General features: G+C 40.4%; 1 protein-coding gene across 1 annotated transcript in view; it reads left to right on the top strand.

Annotated features, from left to right (window-relative positions):
* The first annotated feature begins 7,012 nt into the window (after window positions 1-7,012).
* Window positions 7,013-12,593, top strand: part of synpra (synaptoporin a) — a 21,644-nt gene continuing 16,063 nt past the window's right edge. Inside the window, exons 1-2 of the mRNA XM_008291441.1 lie at window positions 7,013-7,030; window positions 7,162-7,227. Coding sequence (XP_008289663.1) covers window positions 7,013-7,030; window positions 7,162-7,227 — 84 coding nt within the window. The remainder of the gene's footprint in view (window positions 7,031-7,161; window positions 7,228-12,593) is intronic.

Here is a 12,593-nt window from a genome sequence, read left to right as displayed (position 1 = left end):
ATGACTCATTTTAACATTCCCTTATTATATATCTATGTATGAGTTGTTAGAGTAAAGTTTTGACTAGATTGTATATAGAGTCAAGTAGGCTTATTCAATTACCTTTTAATTGTTGAATTACGATGAATTGTAGGTGCAGCAGAATGAAGCTGCTGCATCCACATTAAAGGCTTTACTGAGCAACTAAAGCCTGCAGTTGTGAAGTGCTATGCTGCTGAAACGACTACAGAGGGAGCTGGAAACCACGTATTGCAGCTCATGTCTGGATGTGCAAAGAAAAGTTTGGCAGAAAAATCCCCTACAAAGTGAAATCTCACCAGATCTGTCAGGTAAACGTCAACATTTATACAATGTACATACGAAGAGTTCATTTGCAAAAACAGATAACTCCATTTTTGTAAAATTTTTTAGAAAACTATTTTTTGTTGTTTGAGATAATATCAATCAATCTTAGGTTAAGTGGATTTGACTCAGTAGAAATTACATGACAAAAATAGAGATAACTTAAGTTTGATATTTTCTCAGGTAGATGATGGAAACGTGGGTTTTCTGAAGGTTTGTGAAGATGGAGTTATCTGTTTTTGCAAATGAACTCTTCATATAATTTACATAGCAGAATGTAAGACGTTGTCCATCCACTATGATCAGGTGCCTCCAAGTATGAACGTAGCTCACTGGATTGTTTTGCTTTCATGGAGACTGTTGGTGGATGTTGGTGACATAGCTGTCACAAGTGTGATCTCTCCATTCACCCTCCACACATCCAGCAAATGTAGCAGCAATGTGTAACCCCGCTGTAGTGCGTGAGACATGGAAAGAATGCGGCGAGTAGACGGCACTCACTGCAAGCTAGGCAGCTGATAACTGGCCATCATTGTCACAACATGCAGTCCCGGTTTCTTCATGCCTGCTGTATTAGTTGCCTAGCAACACATAGGACAAGCGTGTGATCATGGTGTTGATTCTCCTTCTTTGGCCTTTGCATCAGTCCTCCAAACAACGATGAACGAGAGGCAGCGACTCTGAGGAGGAAGGCGTACCTGACCCTGATGCACCTCTTAACACCTACACAAGAGTGAGTGTTTGTGTGGCGAATATGTAACAGCGTGGAAATGTCCAAATAATCTCACGCTCCTGTGATATTACTCAGTGTATTGGGAAAAAATAAAAAATAAAAATTTTGGTTAACTCATTTTCCTTTGCTGAGGGCTGTTTCACCACATGGAGAAGTTATTCCAACCCTGGTCAGCTTGAGTGTGTTCTCACTTTACAGCAGATACCAAACTGTGAGAGTGTGAAGAAATCCCTTCTGTCCTTCACAACTTGGAGGCAGAATGCAGCAGAACACTGGTACTAAACCTACTTCTTGTATTTCATCAAAATCTTCCATTTGGCTTATTTGGCTACTTACATTTACAATATAGCATAACCACTGTGCAACACCATAACGTAACAGGCTTATTTAACTCTCATGCATAAGTCTGGATGTAAAGGTAGTTATTAGCTTGTCTTTGTGCAAGAAAATCCAGCACTTACTGTTATAATGGGGGTAGATGAGGTGAAATAATGCTCCATATCCATGTGTGTGCCTTCTAAATCAAATTTAAAACAAGCCCATATTAAATATTTAATCACTAATTCAGCAGAAACAAAATTGGACAGCTTATTACACAAAGTCTTTAGCATACATTACATGGCATTTGGGTATTTATTTTTACATGAATAATTCTAGAAACACAAAGGCAACACTGTGGACTATATTTAATATAGAAACAAATGTGCCTCTTACATATTCATTACATGGTTATAACTGCACCAGTGCTCCTCTCTACCAGCAAGAAGAGTGACTTTGGGGGTGTATCGTCTCTCCCCACTCTTCTCACTCTTCCTCTCCCTGTGTCGCTCCCTCTCTTTTTTTTTTTCCCCCATCATGCTAAAGTTAATCCTGATTATGTACGCCGTCTAACTGGTGCAAAATGAGACCCAGCCTAATGCTATTTTACGCGGAAACATTTCCAAAGCCTGCCTTTTGTTCCAATATCTAATCATGTTTCATTGCTTTGTGTTGTCACAGGCATATGAGGATAGGTTTAATTAACAAGCGAGTGTGAAATGTATAAATCCATCCAAATTTGGCCGGTTGTGACACTTCGCTGCAGAAAATGAGCAGTTGGGTTGAACCTAAGCCTATTTATTTATGTAGCTGTTTTTTTTTTTTTAAATATGATTTGGTTGTTTAGCTTAACATTTGGAAAATTTAGTTTTTGTTCATCCTTCCATGTCTTCATGCTCCTGTGACCAACAAGGCAGAAGCATTCTCTCTGCTATGTAATGTTTTTTTTTCTTACTACTCTACCTATTTTGCTGCACAGCATTCATCATTATTATTACTATTATAGGAATGCATCAGCACCAGAAGACGTGGACGTGTTCTGGCAGCGGTTCCAGCCGAGCAGTAATTGCTGTGGAGCTGCGGCTTGTTGCTGTGTTGGATGAGATGGATAAGTGGCTGACCTAGTCTCTGCGCTATAATTCCTCTGTGTGTCACAATATAAAAGAGGCTTAAGCAGAGGAGAAGAATGGCGATTGTTCCTACTGTTGCTCTGCCGTCTCCCTCTGCTTTGTTTCTTGCTGCTTTTCTCGTCTCGCTCAGACAGTATACCTGCTTAGCTCCAGCTGTTCACATTGCCTCTGAAGGTACCGTTAATGCAACACATAACTAGACGGGTACGATTGTAGCACAGATCCATCCACATGGTGCTACCAGGTTAATTTGAAGTTATCATCAGATTCACTTTCTATAAGATACACATTAATCTATGCGAAGAGGTTTGCAGCTGAATGTTCACACATCCCGTCCACATATCCAAACAGTGGTACCCTGCATCTTTCTCCCTGCTTATTATCTGCTGCGCTACATCCTCCACATCTTGCTCTCTCCTGCACACATGCATGCACACTGGCCTTCAGCTACTGTACCCAGGTGTGTTTCCTCTCTGGGTCTGCACTATACTTCCAGTTTCTTGAGATGCGTTTGGACACCTGTCAGTATGTGTGACAGGTTATTCTCTGCTTCCCCCCCTCGAGCGAGGAAACGAGGTTGTTTCAGCACATTCACATACAGTAAAGCTCCAGACAGGGAGGGGATGGGGGAGTCGGTTTTGTGGTTAAATTATCCGCATTATGTTTTGTAACTCTATTACAAATGTTACAGTCACACACTGTGAGAAAATTTCAAGATGATTGGCTACATCTGGGGCCCCCTCTGGTGTTTTGTGCCTATTTGTAGAGTTGTATGTCCCAGCATGTTTAAAGATGTGGCAGCAGCTCCTCGCCACGGGTGTGTTGACAGTAACAAGAGCTTCAAGGAGGCAAAACAGTCACAACCAGGACGAAGAGTCAGATCCACTAGGTGAGCACAGGACAGAATTAGAAGGAGTAGTTTTGACATTTTAGGAAACACAATTATCTTCTCTCTGGCTCAGAGTTAGATAGTTTTGGCACTGTACCCTGGAGATGGTAAGCGTAGCTAAACACTGACACAGGCAACAAACAAATTGACAGACAAACAGATGAGATAGAACATGTAAACTGGTGAACTCTAGCGGTGTTAAGGGATTTTGATACATTTGGGCAGAGCTAGGCTACCTGTTCCCTGCATTTCCATCGGTTTACAGATGCTAAACTAAACTGGAAAACACATAATGAAATGCAGCATAAACACTGAGCCATGTTGGGAGTCTCCCTCAAGTTCAAGCTTAATCAGGCAAGCTGACTGACTGTTACCGTATTTATCATATACCTCTACTAGGAAATTAATGTGTTTTCTAACATGTCAAACTGTTCCTTCAAAGCAAAACTGTGTGACTTTTAAAATAAGACATACCACAAGCAGCCTCTTACAGATGAAATATTGCTGCTACAACCTTACTTGGCCTGGTTTACCCACTAGCTACTGGTGGCCTATATTCAGAGCTGTTAGGTAATTTAAAATGGATTATGCTGTGTAACCATAGGCTGTATAGAAAAAATGGATGTAGTCTCTGCGTCTTAAAAGTTCAACCAATGCAAAAGTGCCTTAAACCTGCATTCTTTCTAATAACCAACAGGTGGCGACTCCTCAGGTTGCAAAAAGAAGTCTGACTTAATAGAGCCCTGTAAAGAAAAGTCCCTATTTCTTACTTGATTTATTTCCTCATTAAGCATTTCCCTAATGAGTTTATGGTCTCAATTGTTAGTTTCAAGTCTCCTTCAACATGGCATGATGTTAGTTTTGTAAATTATGGTCTAATTTAGAGCAAAATGGACAATAAGGCCACTTTATAGTGAGGTAACCCTGTGATGGACATGTGTATTGGTATAGTTCCAGATTCATCCCTCAGTCATTATGTCTGGTTTCAAAAGAGCAAAGTGGTGTCGGCCAAATTCCAAACTCAAGATTTCAAAGCTGTAGTCCGCCAACCAGCAGGTGGCATCACTGTGATTGAGACATTACATTGTATTAATCATAATTTGTCTCTGCAAGTAAAAGTAATGGAAAAAAACAAGTGTATACTTTGTACCACATAAAAACTGTGTTAATCCGTACGGCCCCATTCCACTAGCTTTTAGCCATTTTGTCTCATGATAAGTCTCATGTAGCCATCCCATTCTGCTTAATAGAGTGGTCTAGCTGTGCTTCATTATCTTTCTGCTAAAGGGGAGAAAAAAATCTCTGGCTTGTTTGCATTTCTTTAAACCAATAACAATCATATTGGGCAGAGCTAAGCGAAGGGTGCAGTTTCCCTCAATACAATAACTAGTAGCTTTCAGGCAGGTCAACTCATGACAATAAAAACAGCTGATTGGAGATACTCTTAGATGATGTGGTAGTATTCCATCACATCGGTACTAATGGCCACAGTGAGCTGCTGCTCAACAACATTTCCGTGAACTTATGCATTTCTACTCACTTCTGTTCCATGTTTTTGAACTGCAATTTCCAGACTTGCAAATGCATCCAGTACCACGGCTATCGCTGTTCACACATCATGTATCACCTCCTGAGAGCCCAAGGCTTTTTCTGGGCAAAACACCACCTGCCATGGATGGTAAGAACACCATAACAACTTTATATGCTCAGACGATCATCTTGTATCAGTTTGGTGAAACAGAAACTTAAATTGCACCGGCGAAACTGTCTCAAAGCCACCAGGGCTGTTGATGGGAGAACCGTGATGGGATTCTTTGTTTGCCTACTGTGAACATATTTACTGACTCAAACTGTGCAGTCAGATCAAACGGCAAGCCTCCGTGAACGCCTATGGACAAGCCTCAGCTCATTATATGAAACAGATCATCACTAAAAGGATGAAGAACACATGAGAGACTTCGTTCCTCTTGTTCAGATCCTTTTGATTTCCTGTGGTGAAAATATTAGCCAATCAGATCCAACAATTTCCTAATCGCATGGACAGAGCCCTTCAGGCATAATGTGTGTGTGTGTGTGTGTGTGAGGAGGGAGAAAATGAAAGAGGAAGGGACGATAGGAGAGATGCTGTAAAATTAGCTACGCTGTCAGAGCAGTTTGCACTTTGCTTTAAAGGAATTGTCATCAGTGGAGCAGACTCAGGGAAGCCCCCCTCGCTCTCTATCATCTCGCCTGCAGTGAGACTCAGGCTTTCTCTCTCTTTCCTCTCTCTCTCTGCGCCTTGGCAAACTCATTAGATGACAAACTGCTCCAGCTCCTTGTGGATACAAATGCACTCAGACAGCCAGGGATCATCGTACAAAGTTACCTGCTTGTGTGTATCTGTGTAGGAGAGTATGCAAGAACGAGGTTGTGGTTTGGTCCTGGTGGTCACAGATTGCATAATGTCAGCCAGCAAACACTAAGTCACGTTTCCAGTGGGCAAGTGAGGTGACGTTATTTTGTGGGGCTGCTGCTTTTGAACAATTAATCTACAGTTTGTAAGGAAGCTGGTGGGTCTGACCCACACTACAAAATGCAACTCTGCAAATGAACAGATTTTTTTTTACCATAAGGACATAAATGTATTTATTTTATTGACAAGATGTTTGATGGTAAGACCTGTTCCACTCATATATCTGCATTTGTAAATATGGAGCAAGGAGAGGCAAGGACTTTGCACAGAGTCTGGAAGCAGGAGGATACTGTCCCATTTGTTGAGTCTGTACACAAGCAGAAATGTAGAAATGGCGATTTATGACATTAGGAGTAGTAAGATATGTGTAAATGAAAACAACATTTAAATACATAAACAACTACTCATCACACAACTATTATTATTGTTGTTGTTGTTGCTGTCATTATCATTATTATTTAAGTCATATTTAATTTATTTCATTATAAGGTTTATCATCAAAACAGGCTAATCTGTTATGTATGACTTACAATAAGAATATTTTAAAAGCACTATAACTATAGGTACAGTATTTATGAGAATAAAGATATAATAACAAATTGTATTTTTGTTCATTCAGTAAGGAAGCTTCATGAGCAAGATGATCAGATGATTCCAACTAGTAATTATTGTTATTATTATTTTATAACCAGGAGATCATTTTTAAGGTTGCAGTTCATTGAATCAATAAAATGCTCTGTCAATTTTCTTGGAGCACTAGGGCAAAACAAAAGCAATTAATTTGTTTAAGCCATGCTTTCTGAGTGTGTATTAGAAGCAAATGGTAAAACCTGACCACCCAAATGTCGAATAAAAGCTGCTGAATTGATAAAATATCGAAAAAGTTTCCACCAATGGCAAAAACACGTCAGACATCACTCCCCCTCTCCGCAGGCCAATCCCCGCCTGTCTCCATGGCAAACTACTGTACATCCCTCAACAATAACAAACCGACGGCCACTCGGGTTTTTCCGGTCGGACTCGGAATCGGAGCCCAGAGCCGCTGACTGTTAACGCGCGACAGACACATCAATCGGGTCTTGGCTTGGGGTTTGAGGTTGTTGGCGTCCAATCACACAAGTAATAAAAGAAAACAAACCGCTGTCGCAATGGACACCGCGAACCAGGTGAGCGAATCAACGAGCAGAAAGATCATTTTGTCATATAAATCCTAATTACCACACAATTGGTCAGTGTTTCGTTAATTGGTGATGGAAATGAGCGTGTTTTTATCCTTTTGCTCTTTGTCTTTCTGCAGCTTGCATCCGTGGGGACATTCCAAGTGCTAAAATTACCTCTGGGATTTATCCGTGTTTTGGAGTGGGTGAGTTGGAACTTACTATTTTGCATACAATAACTTAATTACGCAACGTAAATACCCAGTTAATTATATAATGCAGGGTATCTGTGCTGTGTCTGCTGAAGCCTACATTTCTTTGTCAACATCAAAAACATCTGATCTCATTTCCGTGTGATGAAACTTCAACTTTACGCGCGTCTGTTGGGGTTTTTTTTGCTGCCTGAATAGTGATGTTTGTGATACTTCCACACCTTACCCGCAACCATCTCAGCTATGATCCGCCTCGCCGTGACTAAATGGCTTAAGTTTATGTAAGGATTTATAGCTCCGTGAGAACTACATGCCAGGGGAAACCGCTATGTAGCTTTTCAATTATGCGTATTTTGGATGCGTTGTGCCAAACCCCGTGCGTTTTTGCGCTAGTCCGCACACACACACACACACACACACACACACACACACACACACACAGACAAATGCCCCATTTTACCCCAAGTGAAATGATATAACAGGAATCAACAATAAGAACGGGGTGTCCTAGCTCTGACTGAATTAAAGCTTTACTACCTCTTTCAGTCTGGGTGCTGGTTGGAGACTCTCGTGTTTATTGTACAGTGCAGAGAAGCCTGGAGCCAAAAAAGATAAGTGAATTTCTTTGATGTGAGTTTAGAGAAATTACTGTAGCCATGAGGGTATTCAGCTTTTGCTGTGATAGGATGTGTGTGTGTGTGTCTGTGTGTGTTTGTGTGCGTGCCCGTGTGAGCTTGTCTTTCCCAATTTTGCAAATGCCATCAAATGTGCCGAGAATCCTCAAGCAGCAGTCTGCACTAAATAAAAATCAAAACTGTTTTTTTTTTGTTTTTTTTTTGGTGTTTGGCATTCAAATTAAGTTATCCTCACTCAAAGTCACTTCCAACAGACACAAGACATTTTAGCTGAGATAACACAGATGTCTATCAGTGAGGTGAGTTCCCGAGTGCGTCCCTTTCGGCTGTTTGTGTTTGACCAGATTCGCTGTGATATTTGTGGGCCACAGCCAAAGACCAAGCAGATGATCCAAAGCACCATCTGTATGATGAAGATAACACTTTGTCATAGCTCCCCGTGTGTGTCTTCTTGTCTTTGAGTGTGTGTGTGCGCGCGTGTGGAGGGATGCATGTGTGATCGTGCGAGCATGACTGCACTTGGTCCTCTGACATCCACTGACATATTGATCTGCTCATTACCTGGTTGTGTTCACTCAGATGTAGTCATACATGATCTTATGCAAGCTCCAGTTCATTCCACACACACGGACACACACTCCTTCATGACACTATTATTAAAGTGACCTTTTCCTTGCTGTGCCTTTTTTTTCCCTCAAGAGAGGAGAACTTAACAATGTCTCTGCTGGCCCATAAAAAATGCAAACAATTCAAATTATGACCCAGGTATTCTGATTTATTCTGCAGCACCAACAGCGGCGCAGCCTTGGTTAGGCTTCCACAGAGGGAAGGGATCTCCGTGCAGCCGCGGTTGGTTTTAGAATGATCTTGCTTTTTCTGCCTCCATCTGGAGTTTAAACAGTGTAACTGTACTGTTTGTCCTCATTTGGCCCAGCATTACTGTCTGACTCCAGGTCAGCTCTGCTACAGCCTGTGGACACTTTGACAGACATAATGAAGCACCTGATGCGAGTATTTCATCTTACTGCAAGGAGTCCTAAAGTTCACAAGTGTCTCGTCTTACCTATGAATTTCCTAAGATGAAAATAAATGGGAACAAATACTGATGATAATAGACACATATAGCTACAATTTCAAAAAGGAAAGCAAATGAACTAAGCTGATTTATTGAATTTTTTATTTAAAAATTTTAACTGAGGTGAATGTAATAAGTGAGAAGCCTGCAGGAACAGTTTCCCACTGTCACCCACCAAGTGACTTCCAACTGGGACATGACAGTGCTCAGCATCAGACACTAGAGGATACAGAAATTGTAACATAAGTACAGTCACATGGCTAAAAAAAAGTCTATGATAATTCTCATTAGAACCCACCTGTGTGTTGACAGTATGATATTGTTCTAGCTGACCCACACATTATCATGTTTTATGGTGGAATTATTTTGACACATGCATCTGTACGTGTAACATCTTAATAGGGTTTTTTAAAACATTTCTTCTGTTTTTTTCAGTTCTGTCACTGGACAGGGATGTTGATAGACAGCTCTGGAAAACCTAACATTATGTCATAATGGCAATAATGGTTTTAAAACTCGTACTTTCTACAATATCTGTCTTATTAAGGTCACGAAAAGGCTGTGGTTGTGACAGACAAAGTATAGTTATGACATGATTAGAGCTCTCTAACACACAGTTAAGGGGAAACTGTGATTAGTGATCATAAAAAGGCACACTTTGATTGCAGGTCTGTGATGGGATGCAAATTCTGGTCTCTCACATGAAATTGCAACACTTGTTTTACATAAATGTCGCGCCACTAACTGCACTGGCAATAAATATCGGTCCTGGATGTGAAGTGTTAGGTGTAAATGTAGATGGAATTCCTAGAGATGCTGCAGCTGCATTTTAGAATGACATGGCAGTCATGGAAACATCTGTAAAACCATTTTTTTGTGTTTAGAATAATCATGTGTCATTATCCAAAGGCCTGCAGTAACTATCTTCCCACAGACTGACACCAGCAGAAACACATGAGTGTCTGCTCTGTTTGTTTACATGCCCCCTGGCATTTAAAGCTTTTGTTTAGGCAGCGATTGACATTTACTTTGCGAATGATGAACCCTTGACTGTATGGCTGATTGGTCATGTGGACAAACAGAAGGTTGTTTAAAGGTTATGTTAACCTTCGTCAAGATGTTGTAGTCAACTTGCAGGTTTCCTGCATCGTCAGTCAGTGCTGGATCTGCACAAGGATGAGGCGCATTCATAATCAGTCATGTCTGCAGGAGATTCTAGAGGACGGTTTCACGGCTCAGTCTGTGTGTATGTGTGCATGCAGGCTCTTGGCCTGTTTGGCACACTGTCAGTGGCTGGCATATTCTGCTCCAAACAGCTGTAAGGTCCCCTCTTCTCCACCGTGGACCAACTCATGCAGAAGCTGTCCTTTGAGATGTGCCCAAACTCTTCACAGCATGTGTCTTCATGCTTCTGTGTGTGTGCATTTGAGGGGAGAGATGGAAGGAAGGAAAAAGAGCAAAATTGTACAGTTGCTTGAGCACATGATGCAAATGATAAACATGCATTTTGTTATGCACCAAAGCATCGTCAGGGTGTTGTACCATCTCATACAGGGCAGTGTTATGAGTACTGGATCAACTCATTGGCTTCCTGTGGCCTCGGACTACTGTAGCAAAAGTCAAGCAGATGAGTCACAAAGACTCATCTGCCTGGGCCTCCATCATGAGTCTAATTCATGAGTAAGGGTCCAGCTCTCATCCAAAACCCTTGACTGACCCACTGTCCTATGATGTCATCCTCGGTACCTTACTGTACACCAGTTCACTTGCCTTGGGGGTGATCTGACACAGTGCATGTGGTTGTGTGTGTGTGTTTGCAGACAGAGAATTATTTGTTTCAGCAACTCCTTGGAGCCAACTCATGTAATGATTCAAATAAATGAATTAATGTTTATTAAGCCTAAAGGTAACTTGTTTGTCCTGCCCCCTTAGTTACTCGGGCTGCATCTTTTGTGAACAATTTCTTATTTGCAAATAACACGAACAAACAACATGTCTTTTATAAATATGACTCCCTTTACCTCCCCATAGCAGCATCACTCAAACACCCACCTCCAGCTCTCAGGTGAACTCCTCGATCATATTTATTTGTGGAAAATGCAGTATGTAGTGTTCCTCTGTTCATGACCCCAGGAGTTTATTTTTTATTTATGCTGCTGACCATATTTCCAAAGTGGAGGATTTTGCTTTATTAATTGAGGCAGTAGACGACTTTAGTAGCACTATGTCATACACATTTTTTAGCTATTTTCTGGTACACTTATGCTATGTGTTCCAAGTATTTTGCAGTTTACAGTCATAACACTGACAGATTGAACACTGGAAATTTACATTCTGTCCTGACAATGAAGTTAAAATAGCAAATTTTTCATTTTCAGCCAGTGAACTTGGATTTTGTCAAATATAAAAATGTCTGTGGCTTTAGCTAAGTTTAAGCAAGCTAAACTCAGTTCAGTTCAGTTTATTTCAATTCATTTAACTTCTTAAGACCTGGCATCCACATGCATGGACATCACATTTTGGGTTATATTAACACAGTAGTTAATTTGTTTATTTATTTATTTAATTATTGGTATTTTAATTCATTTATTTTATTTTTAAATATTTGTTATTTTTTAAAATATTTTTTGATAGATTTTTTTTTTAATTTCTTTTCTTTCTATATTTATTATTATTGTTATTATTTGTTCTCTTTTGCTATTTGATCAGATCAAATAGCAAAGAGAAATAAAAAAAAAATGCATATCAAACAAGAGCTTGGGTCTTAAGAGGATAAACAATGTGTCATGTCAAGGGTGAACCCTTCCTGATTTTTAACAGAGAAACCCAACAAATCCAATGTTTCCTTTGGATTCCCTTTGAGCAAGCACTAGTACAACAACAGGGGAGAAGAAAACCGAAACCTTTACAGGAAGATGCCTCCAGCAGAACCAGAAAATCAACGTGGTGGCACCAACCATGGCCAAATTTTTTTATTACTGCCTAGAAATGTAGGCTGCTTTAGTTAGATCGATTAGATTGGGATCTGGGGAGACTAAAGGCAGGGTCAACACTTTGAGCTCTTTGTTGTGTTCCTCGAGCTGTTTCTGAGCAGTTTTTGCGGTGTGGTGGGGTGCATAGTCCTGCTGGATGGTCACTGCCATAGGGTGGTGCCGTTGTTATGGTGGGGAGAGGCGTGCTTAATTTGTAGCAGTGTTTAGTTGGGTGGTACATCCATATCAACTCCAGGACTCAAAGCTTACCAGCAGAACATTGCATTGCAACAAGCTGATCAATGCCGTTTACTTCACCTTTTTGTGGTTTTAATGTTTTGACAAAGCAGTGTATGTTATACCTAATATTACATTAATCCTTAGGAGGCAAAAAAATGTAAATACTTTTCTGATTAATACAGACATCTTTTGTATTGCAAAGAAACAAAACAGCCCCTCAGAATGAAACCCTAATCTCCAAACAAGATGCCAATTGAATACATTTTTTTTGTTTATGAAAGCACTCAGACTGGACAGATTTACTCAGTAGTTATGCAAATGCAGCAAAGCCCCATATGAGTGAAACACACCACAGACGAAACAGATTTTTGACAAATTTACATACTTCATGTGCACACCCTTTTCTTTCATTATGTCTTCTTTGTCTGTAATATTTTG

The sequence above is a fragment of the Stegastes partitus genome, unplaced genomic scaffold (assembly GCF_000690725.1).
Source record: "Stegastes partitus isolate 25-593 unplaced genomic scaffold, Stegastes_partitus-1.0.2 Scaffold743, whole genome shotgun sequence".
Classification (NCBI taxonomy): domain Eukaryota; kingdom Metazoa; phylum Chordata; class Actinopteri; family Pomacentridae; genus Stegastes; species Stegastes partitus.
The sequence above is the reverse complement of the archived record's forward strand: the minus strand, read 5'-3'. Positions and strand labels throughout refer to the sequence as shown.